The sequence below is a fragment of the Dysidea avara genome, chromosome 2, assembly GCF_963678975.1.
Source record: "Dysidea avara chromosome 2, odDysAvar1.4, whole genome shotgun sequence".
In the NCBI taxonomy this organism is placed as follows: domain Eukaryota; kingdom Metazoa; phylum Porifera; class Demospongiae; order Dictyoceratida; family Dysideidae; genus Dysidea; species Dysidea avara.
In genome coordinates this window covers 13,464,094-13,488,217 of record NC_089273.1, presented here as the reverse complement: position 1 = coordinate 13,488,217, position 24,124 = coordinate 13,464,094, and the positions used below count along the sequence as shown (strand labels likewise).

Below are 24,124 nucleotides of genomic sequence, written 5' to 3'. Positions count from 1 at the left end.
ACTACTTTTGACACCAAGCTACAATGTGGTGGAATTCATTGCCATCTAGTTTATTAATTTTGATGATATTGGTAATTTTCGTGATGGTCTACTCCAGCACCTCAATGACTTATCCTGAAATAATAATTCTTAGTGTTGTGCGTAGTTTTGTATATATGGCGTTGCTATATATGCACTCCAGTACGGAAAAACGAGTACTGACTGTGAGTTTAAATAAATAATAATCAAAATGTTTTACTAATTATATTTAGACGCGTCTATTAGCGCCATATAGTATTTGTGTAAGTTTCATTGCGAGTGTTTAACCAGTACATGTTACTCGGCGTGTGTCTGTACTAGAGAAGCACGTAAAAGGGTGTGAGGTCCGTGAGATTTTCGTACGAGAAACGATATCACCTAGAAGCGTAGTTCGAGTAAGTTAGTCACGGTTTATTGTTCGCTGCACGTACTTTCACTGTTTCATACAATACCACTAAGTAGCTAGCCTCGCGTGGCCAGACTGATTTTGTATTAATTTGTCATTGGATAAAGAGAAAACCTGCCAAATGACCCAAAGAGAGAAGTCTTTCCCAAGGACAAAGTGAAAGCCGGAAAGATCTCGAGAAAGATTGTGGCCACGCCCTAGTACGCATTTGCCTACTTTCAAATGTTGTTCCTTGAGCAAGAAACCCCCATTGTTCAGCCACCTAGCTGTAAGGCTGGGAATATATACTGTGTGTTTGCAGTACTAGAAAAACAGCCAGCATCCATTGGCAGGGCTGGCCTTAAAGATTCTAATACCCTAGCCTGAAAATAAACTGGGTGGGCCCTCCAGAGGAAGTGGTGCTTAACCACTTTCTTTCCATGCATATTTAACCCATATATAGGGCTATGCATAACATAAATTGATTTTATTAACTTGTGTACAGAATATCCTGTGGCCTACATGACTATATTTGTAATACTATAGCTGCCAACAATGTATACTTGTATGCATGATGACTGCTATTTCTGCAGTATACTCAACATTTTTTTTTCGTTATAAAACCATTCAATGGTGGAATGCATTACCGTCATCTGTAACAGACTGTATTAATTCTCCATTTTATGAGTACGTGGATGTCCTTAAGCGGCACTGTGACTCACTCCTTTGATAACATTAATATGATTGTAATTATATGCATGTTTTGTGTTTGTGTGTGTGTGTGTGTGTGTGTGTGTGTGTGTGTGTGTGTGTGTGTGTGTGTGTGTGTGTGTGTGTGTGTGTGTGTGTTGTAAGTTGTTTACCTTGGTTGTCTTTGTATCGGTTATACCTTGCTTTGTTTAGTTTTGTGTATATTATTTATGTATTGTAATGTGTCCCTCCGGGCAAGGAAGAACGGCTGTAGCCAACTGCTCGGAGGTTAAATATATATATAAATCAATCAAATCAAATCAATCAGTGTATTCTATCTCCAGCTAAATGTGATTGTGTATATCTTAACTTAAAAATTATACACTATTATACAATTATGATCATCTTCAATCTTTGCAGTCTTGCCACTACTTTAAGCAGTTAGCAAACCACAGTCTGCACACAATGCGACTGGATGCGGAGTAGCCCATCTGGTGAAGCTTGATCTCATGATCGTTCCATCCAGCAGCCTTGATTTACAACATTATAGATATTAGTCGAATCCATCCAGCAGATCTCCAACTTAAATTCCCTGGTTCAGCACAAAGCCAAAACAAAGTATAGCTAACACGGTTGCCATACCCACTCTATGTAGTACCATAGATACTCTACAAAGGTCAATTATTATCATTATCCCAGAAAATTAATGCATGCATTCAGTTCACATGAGTATAAAGTGACTACTGAATCACTCATCTTCACAGTTAAGCAACAGAAAGTAAACAACTGTAACTTGGAACCTGACCTCCATTTTGCAATTTGTTATAGTAAGACACTCCAACTAGCATCTTTGAAGTATAAACATCAGAAGAGGAGATGATAGAATGATGCAATGGAAACCGAGGCAGAGCTGAGGTTTTTATTGCATCATTCTGACACCGACTCCAAGTACATTTATATTTCAAAGGTGCTAGTTTGGAGTGTCTTACTGTTTTAGAAAATGGTCTGTCAGCAGTGAAAAGGAAATCATACCTATGCCTCGCGCCATTGATAGTGACGGTGTCACGCACAAGCCTACATGGGAAGGCTCCACTCGAAAATTTACTTTTAAGGCTTAGTCGCTGAAACAGCACTTTTATTGGTGATACACACTGCTATCAAAAAGAATTGCATCAGTTTGAGTAAGAGAAATCTGTGAAAAAATTAGCGACAGTATAGCTACTGTAAGTTGTATCGCAATTGGTGTACCAGACGCTTGACTAGACGCTGGCCATGGAGTATCCTCAATACCACGAGTGAGAATCAATGGATTGGCATCACCTTGCCTCATGTAAATGAAGTGAAAGTGGAGAAAGATAGCAGGCAAAATTCAAGGCAAAATTACTGCCAATGGTGCTGGCTTGTCTTGTCCCAGCAACGCAGCCCATTGTCTAGGAAAGTAAGACACTAACACCTGCTTTGGCACTCCAGTTTACCCTCCGGCACTGGAATAGGATGGTGAAGAACATGCTGGTTTGGTCAGTTGTGCTATTTTTTGTTGACAGTATTTCAGCGGTTAACAATACATTCTTGTGTGGATAACTAATTAACTAACATGGTTAGCCGCAAGTTTCTTAGTACTAAAAGACTTGTGGTGGAGTCTCTTCATGAATAAGAAACTTCTATTTAACTGAACTTCAAAGCATTGCTAACATACCATTTTCTAAAAATCAATATAGTCATGTGATTTCCTGCCTGATTACCCATTGTAGTGGAAAGTTATGACAGTTATGGTTATTATGAATATTGATTGCAGCCACCAATGCATTCCAGTATAATTATTATTTATTGATCATTGCTAGAATATCACATGATTCATACTTACTGGTGATGCGTACCTCAAGCGACATGTATTGTGATTCTATCTTCATAATAGTAAGAGCTAACTAGTTTTATCTACTGAAAGTTTTAATTTTGAGACCGACTATGGCCCTAGTTTTAGAGCTTTGGTGGCCCCCTTAGCCCAGAAGCTGCCATCCTGCCTGCCCTTAAAGCCAACCCCCTCCATTGGCTGATTGCTGTTATCTCTGAATCTGAGTTCTTGTTACACCTGTTAAGGCCACACCAAACACATTTTCTGTTTCTGTCCTCCACTCAGGCACATTTGCATGTGGGTGGGCAGTTCGTTTCCAATATAAGACTTGCTGTTTTTCAAGACATTATTTTCCTGGCACAACTATAGACAGCTATAGAATAGCATGCAAAGGTTAAAATGTGACCAAAATTTTGATAAACGTTGATCTATGCACACACCAGTGAAGTTCACATTTCACCATGACTGGATAGCCACACTAATACTTTACACATTTGCACCACAGCCTTGCCTCTGATTTGGTCAGGCTACTTTTCGCGAGTGGATTTCTAATGATGTGTGCCAGCCACTGGGAACACTCTGGCACTTTATAATGCCACTGGCCAGCTGAAACACGAGGTTAGAGACTTGAATAGCCTTTTCCCAGATATTTTGTATGTACATTTTTCTTTACTTTTCAGTGGTGTAGGTGGTCTTGAAAGCCCAATATTAAGGCTGGAGACACCATAATTATTATTATGACCCACTCGGCCATTTTCTGTTCAACAATCAATCACCTGCCCACTATGCACCTGGTGACGTGCTTGTGTTAGTTACAGTTACCACTGTAAAAAAAGCTGCTCAAAATCATGGTTATATCAATAACTAGCTTACTATGGATGAAGTGAGATAAACACTTGCATTCATGGTGAAAATTTCAAACTCATAGCTTTTGAGATATATGACAGATCAGTAGTCAGCTGCTAGTACAATTGAGAATTTTGGAAAAAAACTTGATAATTTATACATTGTTACACCTAATCATTGCTCCTTTCTTGTGAAAAGACAAGAATACGTAAATTGTAAAATGTATGATTGCAGTATAATGATAGATAAATCTCATTGAATATGAAACTTCCACATGCCTGACTACGTAGCTTTCATGTTACTGGGTGTAAAATTCATATATGCTTATGCAAATCTCACTGCTATTTTGTATGCACAACTTGTGTTTATTATAATACTTGATCTATTTTTTGACACTGTAAACAAAATATACATTGTTAATGTAATACTTCCTTGTTTGTATAGCTGAGTCGCTTACAGTAATTTGCTGAAGTAATTGCAGAAATTACAACAAGTGGTGAAGAGTGAAGTCTGTGTACCAGAGAACGTATTTACAGCACATAGTACTATACAATCAACTTTGCCAAAGTCGATATTACCAGCAACAGTTTTTACTGTCAAGAATACTATAGCAATAGTGACTACAATACACATAAAGAATCCAAGTAGTTTACTGTTGCCATTGACTATCATCTTTCCAGGTAACAGTTGGTAGTGTATCAAGAAAAGTATTGCTGTAAATAGTTCAGTTGGTAGTGTATTGTGTAGCACTAGTTAAAAAGACTTCAAATTTCTAGCACCATAATATCTATAAAGATTTTCACCAAACTCTTATTATACGAAGAGATCTAATAAATCAGTGTGGTGTATTGATCAAGGAAAAGTGAAACATAATACAACTAATGTCCAGTTTGTTGTTTTGAACTAGTTTTAATTGACCAAAGGAGATCATCTCATTGAACAACTGGATTATTTCAACAGACTGTTTTAGATAAGGTAGTTGTAAGGCTACACCACACTAGTTGGTTAGTCACCTAACAACACTGATAGCATTTTAGTATATAGCCGTCATTGAATTGTCACTTGTGAGGAATTTCCTGGTAAGATCTTATATATAGTCTACATGTATTATGTGATTGTGTTATATGTACTGTATGTAAATGTGTTATTTGTATGTGGTTAGATTTCAACTTTATTTATTCACTGATAAATACATATAATAATATATTATGTTGACTATCACAAACACCACAAAACTTAAAGTGGTTCTAGTTTCTATTGTGTACGTAATTTAATACTGACCAGAAAATGTGTGGATACTAATGATACTTTCCCAAATATATTCCCTTTACTCAAAGCATAACCATGTTGTGGTCAACTGAGGTAAGCATGTGTTCATTATGTAGTCAGTACAGGCAAAATTAATGTAAAAAGAGACAAATCAACCTGTGTTAAGGCCAGCTGAGCGGTATATACCCAAACATTTAACTATAAACATACCATCCAGTAATGTATTGGATGTTTCATTGTTGTACAACCACAGGATAAACTAATATACACATGGATGATGAAGAAGACAACATAATGATGGATTACCATCCTTACACTGGTACACGTCATCCATCAAACCATCTAACTAGTAAGAGCTGAAATGTGTGTAATTGTCTTGGAGAGTTCACCCTCTCATTTATTCTTGAATAAGAAATATCCTTGTTTTGCAAAATGTAGGTATGTGCATTTTCATCCCAGCATTCCCCATGCATGATTTTCTGTACCATTTTTGGAGGGGAGGGGGAGGGGAGAGATCTCTGCTATACAGTACTACCATACTGTATGATAGTTACATGTTGTTTTTTTGTAATAAAATGCACAAATAAATTGTTTGATAAGTGGTCGTTCTAGTTCTGCGGTAATTTAACGGTAAATAAAGGTCTTACACAACCATGCTACCCTTACAAAGTAAAACTATTAAGAAAACCACAACTACTGCACATCAAGAACAGAAGAACCTACCTACATATACATAGCCTACTAGAACCAGTTGTGCAGTGAATATTGAGAACACCGCTATGATCCTTATCATGCTGGTGTCCAATACTTATTTGCTAGATAAAAGTATACTATCTTAAACAATTCTCATCTAACTATTCCTCCGTTACTGTTGCCATATTACAACAGTTTAACCTTAAAAAGTATGAAAGTAGCTCAGTACCATGGTTATTTTGGTGGTGTTAAGTTGATCATAGATTGGATTGTTTCTTCACTGGTTGGTAACAAAATCAATCATCAGTTGAAAAATGATGGCTCCCATAGTGATGGAGACCAACTGCAATTGATGACACTGGCAGGAATTACACAATCACACTACTGCGCAGGTTTTCACACAACCACACATGTGACACTGCTGCACTATCTACAGTATGTTAACTACTTTTATCATATTTGTCTCTCCTAACTTTAGACTGTTTGTATGGACCACAAGTGATTGATGTGATTATGAGAAAACCTGGTAAGATAACAATTCTAATTGACCTATTATAGTATTATTATCTTTAACAGAGTTTTCGTTTCTGATCAGATACTGCAACTTGTTGTATCAGAGTTTAATTCCTAACTGTAAACTGACCATCAAATTGCTAAAGCAACACTTAGAAATTCCTAGTAATGTGGAGAGTTTTATTGTCAATGGAAAAAGCTCAAGAATCAGATGTCAGAGGATTATTAATTTTCTACTAGTTCAGTTAGACACTACGAGAGATTACAAACACTTCTGTTACTTGTTTAACATGATATCAGTAATGACTGATCTTCCTGATAAACTGAGGACAGGTACTTGTGATGATAACTAGTAAATTTGTAGTTTAAAATACATAAAGTAGTAAACACAAGAAATGCATTTGCAACATAGCTCAGTGGGATAATCCCTACATTGGATTATTGTCATAATAATATTTTGTTCAAGGGATTTTCCCACAGAGGAATGTTGTAACACTGTCATTCACTTAGTCTCTTGTAGGAGGAGCCTATGCTTAATGTTTATTTATTGTTTTTGTTGTAGCATAATTACATAGATTGTTCTATTAGAATATCATACATGGGTGTTGTATCAAGACACACGATAGTATGTCGAGCGGCCCAAGAAGCCAGCGCACCACACCGTGGGTATATTGACAGGAAGAAAGAAAACGTCATTTTCACACCTTTGTATCTTGGTGATACCTTATCTGATTGGAACCAAATTTGCTACAGAGTTGCCTGCCAGCTAGGGGGTCCACATTCCAAATGTGAAGGAAATCGCTCAAGCCATTTCCGAGTTACGAGCAGCCAAAAGTTAGGGTTTTTTTTTCGTTTTTTCTTCTTCGTGCTTTTGCACACTTGCAAAAATTGCTATAAAACACAAACACGTACTCCGATCGCCTTAAAATTTGGCACACAGTAAGGAAAATTCTAGTATCAAATTTGGTACAAATCCAATGAACGGTTAAGAATTTGTGACCAATTATTCGTGTAAAACAAGATTGATTTGTTGTCATGCCTACAGGGTAAACCGCTTCATGGAATGAGTTGAAAATCATTTTTTTGGATAGATCAACCATTGTAGGAGTACCTTTTGGTGGTTTGAAAGCAATCAAAATAAAGATCATGAAGATATGACACGAAACCGAAGGTGTGTAATAATTGCGTGATCAAGATTCTTGAATGAAAATACCAATACTTTTCACATCTACCAGTCAAATCACTTAGAGTAGTGAGCTGATAATGGGTTTATAACTGGAATAGTCACCGTAGAAAGTCCTTGCAGTAGTACAGAACAATCGGATTACAAACCACTGAGTTGTGATTCAAAAGCTAACTCTGTGTAGCAAATGCAAGATCAGAATACTCTAATAGAACAGTCACCCTAATAGAGCATTCAGCTAGTTTATGACTTACTCCATTATAGATTTCTATTACATTGCAAGCTATGCTGTAGGGAGTCCAGCAGCATCTAGTTAATATTGTAGACAGTTCAGCTAGAAGCAAGTCACCCTGTAGAGAGATCAGCTAGAAGAAGTTACTTTGTAGAGAGTTCAGCTACAAAGAAACCATCATGTAGAAAGTTTAGCTGAAAAAAAATTACCCTGTAGAGAGATCAGCTAGAAGAAGTTGCCTTGTAGAGAGTTCAGCTACAAAGAAACCATCATGTAGAGAGTTCAGCTGCAAACAAATCACCCTGTAGAGAATTCAGCTACAAACAAATCGCCCTTAGAGAGATAAATCAGACAAAGTAAGCTTGTATAGAGATCAGATAGAAGCAAATCACATTGTGGAGAGTTCAGCTACAAAGAAACCATGCTGTAGAGAGTTCATATACAAGCAAATCACCCTGTAGAGACTTCAGTTACATTTCAAGTCACCCAGCAGAGAGAACAGCTGCAAACAAGTTATCCGTAGGGAATAATTGATATGTAATAAATATAAATATATATATGTAATAGTTGTATCATGTACCCGAGTGATTTGCCTGATATGTACACCCAAGCTCAAGGGCCGTTCACCCAAGCTCGAGGGCCGTTAGGCCCGAGAGCGTGGGTGTACATATCAGGCAAATCACGAGGGCACGTGATACAACTGATATGTACCATGCCAATGCAGGCTAAGAGTCGGTGGGCGACTAATCACCCAGACCAATATGAGACCAACCACCGAATTCATTATATAGACCAACTTGTGAAATTCGATTATGGGACAGCAACAACTAACGTTGTGACTACGTTTGTTAACATAAATGGGCAAATACTACGGATATCACGGAAACACTCAATTTAGCGATTTTACAAGTGTTTCAAAGTTGCTACATTACTTAAACACTGTTTACACAGTTTTCTAAACATCTAGAGGGGTAAGCTTCGCTGTAGAGTGGTTACCTCATGATATACAAAAAATGGGCATGATACATAATCAAACACGCGGACAAGTGCTCGTAAATTACCCATGATACTAGTTCTCACCTTGAACTTTCGTTTGTCAACTCATAGGGTGGTGAGGGAGTAGAATCGCCTCCATCTGAGTGCTGTAGGATGGAAAATCGGCCTCATGGTTTTCATCACGTGAGCAATAATAAACTCCCACAATCGAATGCTGCCAGGATTCTTATAAAAACAAACTAACGTTACCTCACCAGATATCAAGGCCATGGTTTAACTAAAATAAACCATGGCCAGCCATGGTTTAACTTAAATGTACCATGGCAAGCCAGCAAGCCCGGGTTTATGAGATATGTACCCTGAAATTTTCCTTTGAAGTTAGATGGTTTCATGGTACATATATATATAATTTGTATATTTACTGATAAAATTAGAAATAGTTAAAGTATTTAAAATCTTCTTCATCTTTTTCTTCTTCCTGTGATAAAGAAAAAAAATAGGTTAAAAAAGCCCCAAAGCCGACCATGGGGTATACAAATACAAAATATGTGAAATCCAAGGTGGTGGCCAAGAAATGGCTTTTATCGTAGGTTAATGGTAAAAATTTTAATAACGACAATTCAGGTGAATTTTGTGCCAAGACCAAGCGGCACCAAATTCACCTGAATTATCGTTATTAAAATTTTTACAATTAACCTACCATCACAGCCATTTCTTGGCTGCCACCTTGGATTTCACATCTTTTTTCACCATAGCCTTTTTGAGGGCCGCACCCTTTTTTTTTTACAGTATGGCTGTTTTGGATTAGATAAGCTTGACTGCTGTGCTAGATTATTTAGCCAAGTGTTAAGAAAATTAATGCCTTAAATGAAAATCAAGGTGAGAGGGCAGACACTCGTTGTACCTGATGTTTTTTTTGGCAGATAAGGAGGAGAGTGCCTTGATTTTGAGAGGGGATTCCTACTATACCCTACTATGCAAGTACAATATAAGTAATGTTATCATTCTATAACATTCACAGAATTTCATCACACTCCATTCTGGGATGATGATATAACACAGCATCATTGTCATGACAATAGTTATGATATCAGCTGTGAGTTTCTAATGTGCGTACGTATGTATATACAAAGCATTTAACCTTTAGTAAGTGTAATGCGTTCTATGTTTAAAGGGGTATGTTGTAGTGAGATGTTGCCTAGCCAATATAATTAGTTTGTACTTATCAATATTAAGCCCACTACCCACCTGCTGGGATTACTAGGCGATTAGTGGGAGATTTTGATCCAATTTGCATTTTGTTTAACTTGCAAGTTACATAAGATTTAACCTGTTTCCTGAAGTGTATTGCAGCCATACTACATAGGAATTTGACCACTAGTCATGCCCCCATGGGTGGAGAATTTGATTTTTCTAACACTCAATTCCCTACCTTTTACCCCTAGTAAGTATGCATTGAATTGATTCCTCAAAAACATTTAATAAATCAAGGATGGAATTACACAAGGTCTTGAAATCTTTTCGTTCAAATGTGTCTAAATGTCTGACACAGTATTTATGACAAGTCAAAATTTTCACATACGTTTCCTGTGAGGAAGCCATAAATGCACCGTCTGTTGCATTCCTTTTCCAAAACTTGTAATAGACCCAAACCATACATGTCTGCTCTTGACAACTTTACTGTCACCACTAATCTTATGGTTGGCTGAAATGATATTTCTCTTCAGAAAAAAATCTATTTATCTTTTTTAGTTGTTTTCTCAGGGTTCAGTTCAACTTGTACATACTATAGGAGGAGCGAGATGGGGTACAATATTGATAGGTGCATAATACAGCAATCTTCCTATATACCTATGTTTGCATCCATATACAGTATTTTAAAAATATTCACTCACAGACCCCACCCATCAACCTCACCCATCAAAACTGATCACAACAAGCAATGTTGACCAATTAGACAATTATGCAGTAGACAATATCATTATCCAATGTGTTGATGATGGACCATCAGATGACAGAGCAGATAACTACTCCATTAGTAGTCACCATCAGGTTATTGGTAGAAGAAGATGTAGACCTGTAACTGCTACAAGTAATAAGTGTAAGTGGTATACGTACCTTTGTGGATATATAAATAATAGTTATATGGGCACAATGTGGAGTCTATGAAATTTATAAACCCGAAGGCCCGGGCTGTAGCGCACGAGCGAAGCGAGGGCGCTACTAAGGGCCTGAGCGTTTATAAATTTCATAGACTCCACATTGTGCCCGTATAACTGCTTTAGATTCTATTTCACATTACATTCAGATTACTTACCTCATCTACAGCTGTTTCTGCTGTAGGCTTGGCAAAAGCAGCTGGTTTTCTTGCGATAATACTAGCGCCATAGCAACTACCGTCCTCACGTGACAGAATAATCATGCTCATTAAGTCACTGCACGTGAACAATGCATAGCGATTGGATGAACCTAGATTTTGAGCATATGTTATATTGTGCCTGAAGGCATGGAGTATATTAGAAAACAAGGTGGAGTATATGAGATTTATTACCCCCCCAAAACAGCTTAAATAGAGTCTAATTCATTGTAGATTGTGAAATTCTTAGGAAATATGAAGGTGAATCCGTTTGAGATATGTAGTAATTCATAACAACTCACTGGCATTGTTTTGTCAAAATCTGTTATTGAACCAGGCATGTTGGCAGGTTTACTGAAATTGTTTACATAAAAATGTGTGTATGTACATATCTTTTTATCTATCTATCTATCTATCTATCTATCTATCTATCTATCTATCTATCTATCTATCTATCTATCTATCTATCTATCTATCTATTTTATCTATCTATCCATCAGTTCGTCTATCTGTCTATTTATCCATCATCTATCTGTCTATCTATCTATCTATTTATCTATCTATCTATCTATCTATGTTTGTCAGTACGTACCAACATGACCAGCAACCAGCATGGAATAAAATGCTTAATGAAGTCTAAAACTACCACACAAGTAAGCCTGGTCTGAAACAGGTTTTTGTGTCAGTTTTTAATTCAAGTGTAGACAACCTCAGAATCGTTGAATTGGCCATACAAATAGCCTGCATTTAAGTTTTGTAGAACATAATGCTCTAGCTACCAGGTCAAGGACACTAATTAACGCCCACCAATGTGTCACACTGAATATGAGAATTTCAACCTGCTAAATTAACTACAGTTTGTATAGAACCTAGCAGCTTGTTTCCAGCAGAAAGTATGTCATTAGAGTTAGTTCCTTCATAATGTATTTCAATATGCACTACTGTAGCAGAATTGGTGTTTTTACCTGCTTGTTTTTTCTCAGAAACATGGTTTCATATTTCAACAGCTGCTGTTGGTGTCCAAGGCTTGTTAACTGTATGTAAACACATCATCCTGCCATGAAATGACAAGCTCTACTCTGGCTTTAAATAGTCACAAAGCAAAGTTTTGTTACAGCCACAAAGCACTTCATTATAGCCAGCTACAGGAAGTGACAGGCTTTGTTTAATACAACTGGCCACAACACAACAAGTTTCGTTACAACCATGAAGCAACCAGCTTTAGTACAACCAGCATAGAGGCAGCAAAACCTTGCTACAGCCATGACTTGATACAACAAGATCTGTTACTGCCGCAAAAGAACAAGCTGAAATGTATGAATAAGTGATGACAAGCAACAGCAATTACGTATTAGATGAATGCAAACTTGTTAGTGGAGCTTGAAAACTAGACAACAGTTAAATAAGCGTGTATATACAGTAGTGTGAATATAGCTAGCTGTACTGTAAGGAAAACAGACTATCAATGCAGCTATGGACAAGTTTGCAAGTGCTTGATGGAGGCACTCAGAAAATACCAAAATCACTCAAACACTCCAACAATGCAAACACCAACTAGTAAACATTAAACACTGATGAAGAGGTTCACAATGTATTCTAGCCCATTATAGGTTTTGTAAACTGTACCTACTGCTTCCAGATAAGAAGTCATACAAAGGGGCATGCGTCAAGCTGAAGAGGAGTCCTCATGGCTGTTAGTATTTCCTTGGTCTCCTCATTGGAGCCACTTACACATACGTTCTACAGCTGCCACATACCCAAAGTTGCAGGTAGAATTTCTATATGCAGGCACTGTTAGTTAATTAGAATAGCTACTTTAAAAAATCTCTTCAAGTTCAATGGTTTAAATTTGTTGTTTCAAGAGAGTTACTAGCTAACTTTCATTGTTTATGACTTAGCTAGTCTATATAGTTATTCTATGCCAGCTGACAATTCATAAATTTGCAGATTTCAGTACAGTACCTTATCGTTGTTTAATGCTCTATTACATTATTTTAATACAGGTGACAGCTCTATTAGAACATTTCATCCATTTTAGCAGAATGATCCAACAATGCTGCATAAATTCCAACCTGTACGTTAACATAATGACCTTTGTCAGGCACTTTACGCTGTTTATTCCCATTCCGGATTTCTGTTTCTGTCCTGTTCACATTCTCTTAGATATCTACTTGCACCAAAACAGCTAGTGGTGAATAATGTGTATGGTTGTTACAAGAGTTAAAAATACAGGCACATTCATGTACAGTTTAACTCTTGGTTTGTTATGGGATATTTTGCAATAATGATACATAGTGATATAGGATGATCTAGTAAAGATTTAAGCTGCTGTGGAGCATGAGAGGTGAAGTCAAATTTGGACGATTTAGCTGCCTCCCGTGGTGCAGAGCTCAGAACAAAGCATGGAAGCTGTGGACCAAAAAAAAAATTGACAACAGCTGGTACCAAACATCCTGGGATATCTTTTGCCATAGTTCTAGTAGATTCTTTAAAGAACTGTATGTACCATTCATTTATAGTAAACAAGTTAATGTTGTGCTACTTCTAAAAGCCAGGCACTTGGATACTACACAGTGTACTGTACTTCTGTAAACAATAAGAATTAACCATGTAAAGGGTCCACAATCTGAAAAATCTACTTTTACAAATTGTACCCTACCACTGTGGAATGGTCATTGTAGTATCTCATTGCTAGATCCACTATGAAACTGGAGGCACAATTGTTATCTTCACAGAAATATTGATTTTAGTAACTCATGAGATGCAAAATTATGGGAAAACTGGTCTTATCGTCCATGTTAACAGATTTGATGTTTCACCAAAAACCCACAGTTATAGGAATAAACTATCTAATTTCAAAATCAAAATCAGCTACTTTTGAGTGGTCTGCTTTTGCTGGCTGCTTTTCCTAAGCTCAGTGGTGATCTGTTCATATGGTGTGGGGCCTTAATGGAGCTCTGGTCAACCTGACGATGGCTGTACGTATGTGGCTGTACAGCTCCATGGTGTTGAATAAACACCTGTACTGTGAATTCCTTTCATTTAAGCTAGTTTGAGACCTGAATGGCCCATAACTTGGCCTAATTCATCCTTACGCCTTCCTATTCAATTTTTAAAACAGCCTCTTGCCCTCTTTCTGGGCCCTTGCCTCCTCCCCCTTTTAGAGCTCACCTGATAAAGTCAACCTCGGTTAAAAACTATCTAAAATGGTGGGAAACTTAGCTACTGGTTACTTGCAGTGGATGCTCTGGAATGTAAGGAATTGGTGTAGAATGTGTGAAAATGGCAAGGTGCAACACACTAAATACTTAAAACCAGCATTTCTTGATACTTCCATAAGACCGTTTTTCCGTGATTGGGTCACAGTTTGTTTTTTAAATGTCGGGCTCCACACAAAGGACTGGATGAAACTTGCTACTTGGCAGGATCGTATCCAGCATGTTTTAGTTTAAAAGTACACACAATACTAAGCAAATGATTTGCTGGGTGCCAGGCACAGGGTTTATTTCTTCAAAAATACAGACAAAGAAGTGTGAATTTTTGATTTCAAACTGCCCTACCACCCAGGGCAAGAAAAGTCATCTCTTAATACTGTGGTGTTTCGATCTAGTTGAATACATAGTCTGTCTATACTGTTAATCTGGAAAAGATCCAAGGCTTCTCACCATTTGGGTGATTAACGTCAAAATTTCCTGCAGCATTAAAGAATTATATTGCTCTTTCTAGCCATTTCCGGTGCTTCTGCAGTCACAATAGTAATCAATTGTTGAGCTATTATAGTACATTACTGGTATACATATGTGACAGTTATTTAATTTTGTGTGTATGTACATACAGCAGTAGTTACCTCATCATATTAATGTTTCACATTATACAGATCATCCAATTAACATGATGAGAACTACTAGAATCAGATCAAGTGTGGACTTGTCATGTCTCATGAACTTGTCAGGTAAACTATAATAATATCAGGGTAGTGTTAAAAATTTGTGACCCACTAATATAAAACTCCCGGCTGTTTTTCACAACCTCTCCATTTTACTACTTCTCTGCGTTCTATAGTAACAAAGGAATGAACATCGAAGTTTCAGTCTTTCATGATTAATAGCTTTGGGAGTTATAGCACTAGACAGTTGGAATAGGAATAAACACAATTAAATGTACAGTAACAATACGGCAAATAAATTACAGGCACTTATTTAATTGATCATAACTTATAACTGAAACAAGTTATGAAGATAGGATTTGGCTCAGTCTGTTCACCATTAACTGGCACATTGATCAAGGTACAGTAATTTCATTGTACATCTCCATGTGGACTAAAAAGAAGGCCATTCCAAAAATAAAATGACAACAGTAAACTTTATTTCTACCGGATCGTGAATAAGCACCCATAACTCAGGTACCATATGCTGTACGAACACGAAACAAATTACCACCAATAAACAGCAGAATTTGGTGGTGTATAAATTGAGCTTTGTTTTAGTACATACCGAAGTAAGTAAAACATGCATGAATTTTTATATAGCACCCGTATTTTTACCCAGTTTAATTCAATACGTTTCTATAGCAAAATAGAATTTGCTAAAATGGCCAGTTTTCGCTCAGCATGTCACAAATAACTAATTTTTTATTTACATCCATTAAATTGGCATACATTAACTGCCACAATTGACATCACACTCTCCTTCCGCACTTGCTGCCTTTACAGGTCTTTTTATTGGTAAAACAAATACACATAGTGATTATCCTTATATTGTTTCCTTAAAAACGTGTCATGTAACTGCTAGTTTGTAAAGTTTGTTATGCTGTAGTGTAGCTATTCATGCACAAATCATTTACATGAAATTGTCATACACAGAAATTGTTAATGATCTTATTACTTATAATGTACTTTACAGACTGGACAATACTGGAGTAACACTTTTCTTTATTATATAACTGTTTACCTTATGATTACCAGTCTACACTGGTCAAGTTGAAGAGGTTACCCCAATTATCAAATGATGATCACCAACAACTGGGTACTATGATATCATCATCATGTGAAGCCCAACTGGTCAATGAGAAGATTGTCACTTTCCTTATAGTAAAATTATGTTATAATGGAAGTAGTGATAGTCTAGTAGGATTGTGTGATGTGATGGATAATTTGACTGAGCCTGATCCACCAACTGGTTGTGTGCAACAAGCTAAACTTGGTATGTATGTAAGTGATTTTACCTGCCAGTAAAATATGAATGATTTTAAAGATAGAGTTTGTAAAGATTGGTAACATGCAATTGTAAAGATGTAATACAGTGTACTTTGTGAATGCCTAAGGCTATAGTATATGTACCATGAAGCCACCTAACTTCAAAGGCAAATTTAAGGGTACATACGTATCTTATAAACCTATGGTAAATTTAAGTTAAACCATGGCTGGCTATGGTACATTAAATATACCATGGCAGCAGTACCGCCTATTTCTTTATATAAAACTCAAGCTGAAATCGATTTGGGAATTTATTACTGATCACGTGATGAAAAGCATGCTTCCGATTTTGCATCCTACAGCACTCAGACAGAAGCAATTTGTCACCTTTCCGTCCTATGAGTTGAAAACATTGGTTTAAGGTGAAAACTAGTGCTATAGCATACTCACAAGTAATTCACTGCATTTTCGAATATGGACATGCCCACTTTTCGAGTAACATAAGATAAACACTTTATAGCAAAGCTCACCCATATAGATGTTTAGTAAATGTAGTAAACGGTCTGTAAAACGATGCAGTGGCTTTAAAATACTTGTAAAAATACTGAACCGAACTTCTCCATGATACCCTTAGGACGTACCCATTCATGATAACAAACGTAGTCAAAATGTTAGTTACCACTGACCCATAGTCACATTTCACAAGTTGGTCTATATATATATATATGAAATTCAGTGGCCAGTCTCGTATTGGTTTGAGTGATTAATCGCCTGCGGGCTCTTAGCCTGCAATTAGCATGGTACATATCAGTTGTATCACGTGCCCTTGTGATTTGCCAGTAATGTAAATCCAGGCCTGACAGCCCTCAAGCTTGGGTGTACATATGAGGCAAATCATGACTTATGAGGACCCATATATGGTTCATTTTTTATTACAAGCAACCAATCCTTTTAGTCACACTTTATCAAAACTAAGTACCACAGCTGCATGTGGTAAAAAATGTGTATTGTGTTGGTGCAGATATCTATTCATACTGAAAAGCTGTATTCATGAATCAACAATTTTATTAAACTATGTACAAATTTCATAAAAGCCATATTTCCTCAAAATCTCACCTCATCATGTGGCGGCTTTGAATAACTACCACAATATGGGCTGATGTGAGCATAATTTTCATTGAACTCTAATAAATGCCGTGGCTGCTAATTGGAACTATTGGACTTCAATTAAAGTTATTCAATGCTTCACATGTGGCTGGTAGAGTATGAGATGAAAAAAAAATTTGTGTGGCATAAACTAGTAACTCCAGTCAAGAGTCCCTACACTGATCAGTAAGTTTTGTTCTTGATGATTACACGTACTATGCGTTAGCTAGCTTGTGAAGTACTGTAGACAGCCTACCGACCAACTGCAATGTAACTGATGCTTTTGGCCAAACATGTTTAAGGCTACAGGCTTGATTAATTTTCTTCACTGTTCATCATTGCATAGGTCTGTGATGGGTCTTTTTGCTAACCACAGCAGCTATAATCCATGATCTTTGTCTTTCATTTCTTTCTCCACTATTGGGTAGGTGTTGATTCACTGTAACATACCATGACTTCCATGGTTGCTATTATAAGCAATATTCATAATTTCTGTAGTGACCAGATTTATTCAAAGCCATAACTTGGCTTGTGAGTATGAAACCAGCCTGAAATTTGGTCACTTTACACTCCAACCATAGCGCTATTCCTGGATGTAATTTGACAAAAGGTTATAAACACATGATGAGTTATGACTCGTCAAACTTGGAAATTGAAAAAGCTGTAAGACCCATTTTCACAGATCCGGTCACAATTTCAGATGAAATTCTTGTATTGCTCATTGTTTGCAATGCTGTATTGCTACCATGGAAGGCATTGCATGTTTTAGTAAATCAACACCAACATACAGGTAACTTAGTAATTGATAATCAGGATACACGTTCACAGATGCAACTAGTTTGTATAGTCTGTCTGGTATCCTTCATTTCTTGGATGTCATGTGCAGGTTTACCAGGCATAAATTATGATACAAAAGTTTTAAAAAAAAGTGTGTAAGAAAAATAAATAGGATTCATAGAAATAAAAAGCAATAAAATAAGGGACATCTGCAACTGTACTCTAGTGGATAAACAGCTATTCTGACCAGCTTTATCTGATTGAAGTAAAAGTGTAAGTGTGGAAGACCTCCCTTGTTTCGTTGCTTTTTATTTCTATGATCCTTACTCCAATGTAAAGATTTCTCAACATTTGTAGACTATTATCTAGCTATTGCTAATTATAAATGTTTAATATCTTTAGAGGAGTCGCTTTCAAAATCATCAGACAGTGGATTGTCATTTAATTTAGTTGTGAGTCTAACCAGTACACCATCAACCAGCTCCAGTATGGTTGTTACTCAGTCTAACCATGTGGTTACTAGTACAGCTACTCAACTGCTAATGTATTCTCAATCTATACCTACTGCAAGTAGGTGTCATAATTATCTTGTATGTATATATTAGGATTGTGTTTCATGTAAGAGTGAACCTAACTCTTTTATTCACCAAGTATGTATACCTGTATTGTGAGAATGGAAGCCATCAAGCAAACAAATGCCCAGACTTTTGTGTAAACTGCATCGGGAAGCATTATACTGAATGTGACTCGGCCTACAACTATAGGCTATGTGGGCACAAACTACCCCACCTGTAACTTGTATTATAAAGTAAATTATATCTAATCCAAAACAGCCAAGCTGTAAAAAAACAGTGCGGCCCTCAAAATGGCTATGGTGAAAAAAGATGTGAAATCCAAGGTGGCGGCCAAGAAATGGCTGTGATGGTAGGTTAATGGTAAAAATTTTAATAACGACAATTCAGGTGAATTTTTGTGCCACTTGGTCTTGGCAAAAAATTCACCTAAATTGCCGTTATTAAAATTTTTACCATTAACCTACCATCACAGCCATTTCTTGGCCGCCACCTTGGATTTCACATCTTTTTCACCATAGCCATTTTGAGGGCCGCAGTGTTTTTTTACAGCTTGGCTGTTTTGGATTAGATTTCATTTCTTTTTGTATTTGTATACCACAAAGCCGGCCTTTGGCCGGCTTTGGGACTTATTTAACCTGTCTTTTTTTTTCTTTACCACAGGAAGAAGAAAAGATGAAGCAGATGTACTGTAAATATTTCTGATTTTATCAGCAAATGTACAAATTATATATATATAATACATATATTTATTACAGAACTCTCCATGGTGGTTTCTTTGTAACTGAACACTCTACAAGGTGACTTCTTCTTGCTGCCCTCTCTACAGGGTGAATTGTTAGTAGCTGAACAATCTACAAGGTAACTTCTTCTAGCTGATCTCTCTACAGGGTGATTTGTTTGTAGCTGAACTATCTACAAGGTAATGTCTTCTAGCTGATCTCTCTACAGGGTGATTTGTTTGTAGCTGAATTCTGTGCAGGTGATTTGTTTGCAGCTGAGCTCTTTACAGAATGGTTTCTTTGTAGCTGAACTCTCTACAAGGTAACTTCTTCTAACTGATCTTTCTACAGGGCAATTTGTTTGTGGCTGAATTTTCTACAGGGTGATTTCTTTGAAGCTGAACTCTCTACATAGTGGTTTCTTTGTAACTGAACTCTCCACAAGGTAATTTCTTCTATCTGATCTCTCTACAGGGAGATTTGTTTGTAGCTGAACCCTCTACAAGGAAACTTCTTCTAGCTGATCTCTCTACAGGGAGATTTGTTTGTAGCTGAACTCTCTACAGGTGATTTGTTTGCAACTGAACTCTCTACAGGTGATTTGTTTGCAGCTGAACTCTCTACATGATGGTTTCTTTGTAACTGAACTCTCCACAAGGTAACTTCTTCTAGCTGATCTTTCTACAGGGTGATTTGTTTGTAGCTGAACCCTCTACAAGGAAACTTCTTCTAGCTGATCTTTCTACTGGGTGATTTGTTTGTAGCTGAACCCTCTACAAGGAAACTTCTTCTAGCTGAGCTCTCTACAGGGAAATTTGTTTGTAGCTGAACTCTCTACAGGTGATTTGTTTGCAGCTGAACTCTCTACATGATGGTTTCTTTGTAACTGAACTCTCCACAAGGTAACTTCTTCTAGCTGATCTTTCTACAGGGTGATTTGTTTGTAGCTGAACTCTCTACAAGGAAACTTCTTCTAGCTGATCGCTCTACAGGGAGATTTGTTTGTAGCTGAACTCTCTACAGGTGATTTGTTTGCAGCTGAACTCTCTACATGATGGTTTCTTTGTAACTGAACTCTCTACAAGGTGACTTCTTCTAGCTGATCTTTCTACAGGGAGATTTGTTTGTAACTGAACTCTCTACAGGTGATTTGTTTGCAGCTGAACTCTCTACATGATGGTTTCTTTGAAGCTGAACTCTACACAAGGTAACTTCTTCTAGCTGATCTCTCTACAGGGAGATTTGTTTGTAGCTGAATTTTCTACAGGTGATTTGTTTGCAGCTGAACTCTCTACATGATGGTTTCTTTGTAACTGAACTCTCTACAAGGTGACTTCTTCTAGCTGATCTTTCTACAGGGAGATTTGTTTGTAACTGAACTCTCTACAGGTGATTTGTTTGCAGCTGAACTCTCTACATGATGGTTTCTTTGTAGCTGAACTCTCTACAAGGTGACTCCTTCTAGCTGATCTTTCTACAGAGTGATTTCTTTGTAGTAGAACTCTCTACAAAGTAACTGATATCTCTACAAGGTCACTAGTTTGTAGCTGAACTCTCTATATGGTGGTTTCTTTGTAACTGAGCTCTCTACAAGGTGACTTCTTCTAGCTGATCTTTCTAGAGGGTGATTTGTTTGTAGCTGAACTCTCTACAAGGAAACTTCTCGATCTCTCTACAGGGAGATTTGTTTGTAGCTGAACTCTCTACAGGTGATTTGTTTGCAGCTGAACTCTCTACATGATGGATTCTTTGAAGCTGAATTCTCCACAAGATAACTTCTTCTGGCTGATCTCTCTACATGGAGATATGTTTGTAGCTGAACTCTCTACAGGCGATTTGTTTGCAGCTGAACTCTCTACATGATGGTTTCTGTGTAACTTAACTCTCTACAAGGTGACTCCTTCTACCTGATCTTTCTACAGAGTGATTTGTTTGTAGCTGAACTCTCTACAAGGAAACTTCTTCTAACTGATCTCTCTACAGGGAGATTTGTTTGCAGCTGAACTCTCTACAATATGGTTTCTTTGTAGCTGAACTCTCCACAAGGTAACTTTTTCTAGCTGATCTTTCTACAGGGTGATTTTTTTGTAGCTGAACTCTCTATAAGGAAACTTCTTCTAGCTGATCTCTCTACAGGGAGATTTGTTTGTAGCTGAACTCTCTACAAGGAAACTTCGTCTAGCTGATCTCTCTACAGGTAGATTTGTTTGCAGCTGAACTGTCTACATGATAGTTTCTCTGTAGCTGAACTCTCTATAGGGTAACTTCTTTTAGCTGATGTCTCTACAAGGTCACTAGTTTGTAGCTGAACTTTCTACATGATGGTTTCTTTGTAACTGAACTCTCTGCAAGGTGACTTCTTCTAGCTGATCTCTCTACAGGGTGATTTGTTTGTAGCTGAACTCTCTACAAAGAAATTTCTTCTGGCTGATCTCTCTACAGGGAGATTTGTTTGTAGCTGAAATCTCTACAGGTGATTTTTTTGCAGCTAAACTCTCTACATGATGGTTTCTTTGTAGCTGAACTCTCTACAAGGTAACTTCTTCTATTGATCTCTCCACAGGGCGATGTGTTTGTAGTTGAGCTCTCTACATGGTAGTTTCTTTGTAGCTGAACTCTACAAGGTAATTTCTTCTAGCTAAACTATCCCTTTCCATAGTTGCATGAACTCCCTATAAGGTAAATTTTTCTAGCTGATCTTTCTACAGGGTGAATTGTTTGTAGCTGATCTCTCTACAGGGTGACTTGTTTCTAGCTGATCTCTATACAGGTTACTTGTTTCTAGCTGATCTCTTGAATTCTCTTCAGGGTGACTGCTCTATTAGGGTGACTGCTCTATTAGAGCATCTCGATCTCGCACTTGCTGCACCAAGTTGGATTTCGTGTTATAACTCCGTGGCTTTAAATCTGATTCTTCTACACCATTGAAGAGCCTTTCTAAGAGGATTACTCCTTCTATACTGCGATTTTCAAAGCATTCCCCGTAGCGGTTTATCTGATAGGCGTGGCAAGTAGTCGTTTTTTTATTAGCTAATCTTTATTGCATAATTGTTACACACTGTTGGTTTTTTCGTTATATCTTCCTGATTTTTAACTCGATTTCTTTCAATCCACAAAGGTTTGAGGTTCAATAGTTAACTTATTCACCCACCGATTTTCTGCGTCTTCCCATACACGGTTTACCCTGTAGGCGTGACAACATATTGGTGTTATTTTTCGTGAATAAGCAATCATAACTCTTTTCCTGTTTATCGTATCTTAGCCAAAGTTTGTACAGAGCTGCGCCTTTATATCTCCCTTCTGTGTGCCAAATTTCAAGGCAATCGGATATAGCGTTCGCGTTTTATAGCAGTTTTTGTAAGTGTGCGAAAAGAGGAGGAAAAATAAGAAGAAAAACGAAGAAACTAAGCCAATTTTTGAAGTTGCGTATCTCGGGAACGCTTGAAGCGATTTTGCTCTAATTTGGAATGTGGAGTGCTGGAGGTGGAGGGAGTGTCCACAGCAAAATTCGTCTTGTTTCATCAAGGCAGCACAGAGCTAAAGAGGTGTGAAAATTGCATTTTCTTTCTTCCTGTCAATATACTTACGGGTGTTACGCGCCGGCTTCTTTGGCCGCACGACACACTACCATGTGTCTTGATGTTGAATAAGGGCTGAAAACTTAATGGTCATAGTATAGCAACATAAAAATTTATGAAGATGAAAATAAGAAAAAGTAGGCAACTTTGTGTGCCCACATGCCCTGTTTTTGCAGGTTCAGTCACAAAATGTGACCCGCTAAGCAAAAAATTGGCCATTTTTGCAAATTTCTATTTTGCCATAAAACCGTATTGAAATGCACTGGGTAAATTACTCATGCTACATGAAAATTTACACATGCCTTAATCGCATTCGGATGCACTGAAATTAAGCTCAAATCAATAAACCTATACACCACTTAATTTGCTTGTTTATGGAGAGTACGACAATCATTGTTTCATGTTTACACAGCAAAAGATATGTGAGTTATGGGCATTTATTTACAGTGCAGTAAAAACAACATTCACCGTCATCATTTCTTAGTTGGAATGACCGTTTGCTTTGTCAACACGGAAGAGTATAGGGAAAGCACTATACTTTGATTGGTTAGTTGTAATTGGTGAATATAATTTTAATGTAACACTGAACTTAAGTATGTGACTGGATTTTGGAAAACTAATCTAAATTAGTTATTTAGAAGTTTTGAGATGAACAGTATTTATAAATTCAGGTTGTTTACCTTGCCAAGGACACTGAGCATGCATGTGAAATTTACACGAAAGGTGTATTATTTTGATTAATTTTCATAGCATTTACAGTACTCATAGCTCATTGCAGAGTTTCCAAGTAGTTTGATGAGTGCAGTAGTGTCACAAGTGCTCACATAGGGGGAGAGTGGGAGTAGTGGGTAGGTGTCAGATAGACCTCAAAATGGAGGTACACCATGATTGGAGAGACACCAGATTATCAGGGCTGATATTCAGCAGAATTAACACAAATATGTTTGGTCAACTATAACAGGCCATCCTTCAGTACACCACTGATTCTCATCAAGCCCGGTCTTTAGCAAGGCCAGAAATTCAAACTTAGCCACACCACCCAGAAAAGGCAGCTCTTAAAACCAGCCTCAAGTATTGCTACAATACTACGTATATACCTGTA

General features: G+C 37.3%; 2 protein-coding genes across 3 annotated transcripts in view; both read left to right on the top strand.

The window, feature by feature from the left end:
- Window positions 1-281: 281 nt before the first annotated feature.
- LOC136247833 (uncharacterized) lies at window positions 282-14,996 on the top strand. Its single transcript, XM_066039655.1, has 8 exons — window positions 282-413; window positions 4,236-4,870; window positions 5,314-5,409; window positions 6,232-6,279; window positions 6,330-6,599; window positions 9,699-9,773; window positions 10,575-10,778; window positions 14,911-14,996. The coding sequence occupies exons 3-8, from the start codon at window positions 5,331-5,333 to the stop codon at window positions 14,994-14,996; spliced, it is 762 nt and encodes a 253-aa protein (XP_065895727.1). The 5' UTR covers window positions 282-413; window positions 4,236-4,870; window positions 5,314-5,330.
- Window positions 14,925-24,124, top strand: part of LOC136246645 (serine-rich adhesin for platelets-like) — a 28,371-nt gene continuing 19,171 nt past the window's right edge. Inside the window, exons 1-3 of one of the 2 annotated variants that reach the window (XM_066038174.1) lie at window positions 14,925-14,985; window positions 15,935-16,234; window positions 18,553-18,720. In XM_066038174.1, the coding sequence (XP_065894246.1) occupies window positions 16,063-16,234; window positions 18,553-18,720 (340 nt within the window). In that variant the 5' untranslated portion in view covers window positions 14,925-14,985; window positions 15,935-16,062. The remainder of the gene's footprint in view (window positions 14,986-15,934; window positions 16,235-18,552; window positions 18,721-24,124) is intronic. The other variant, XM_066038175.1, reaches the window with a different exon arrangement.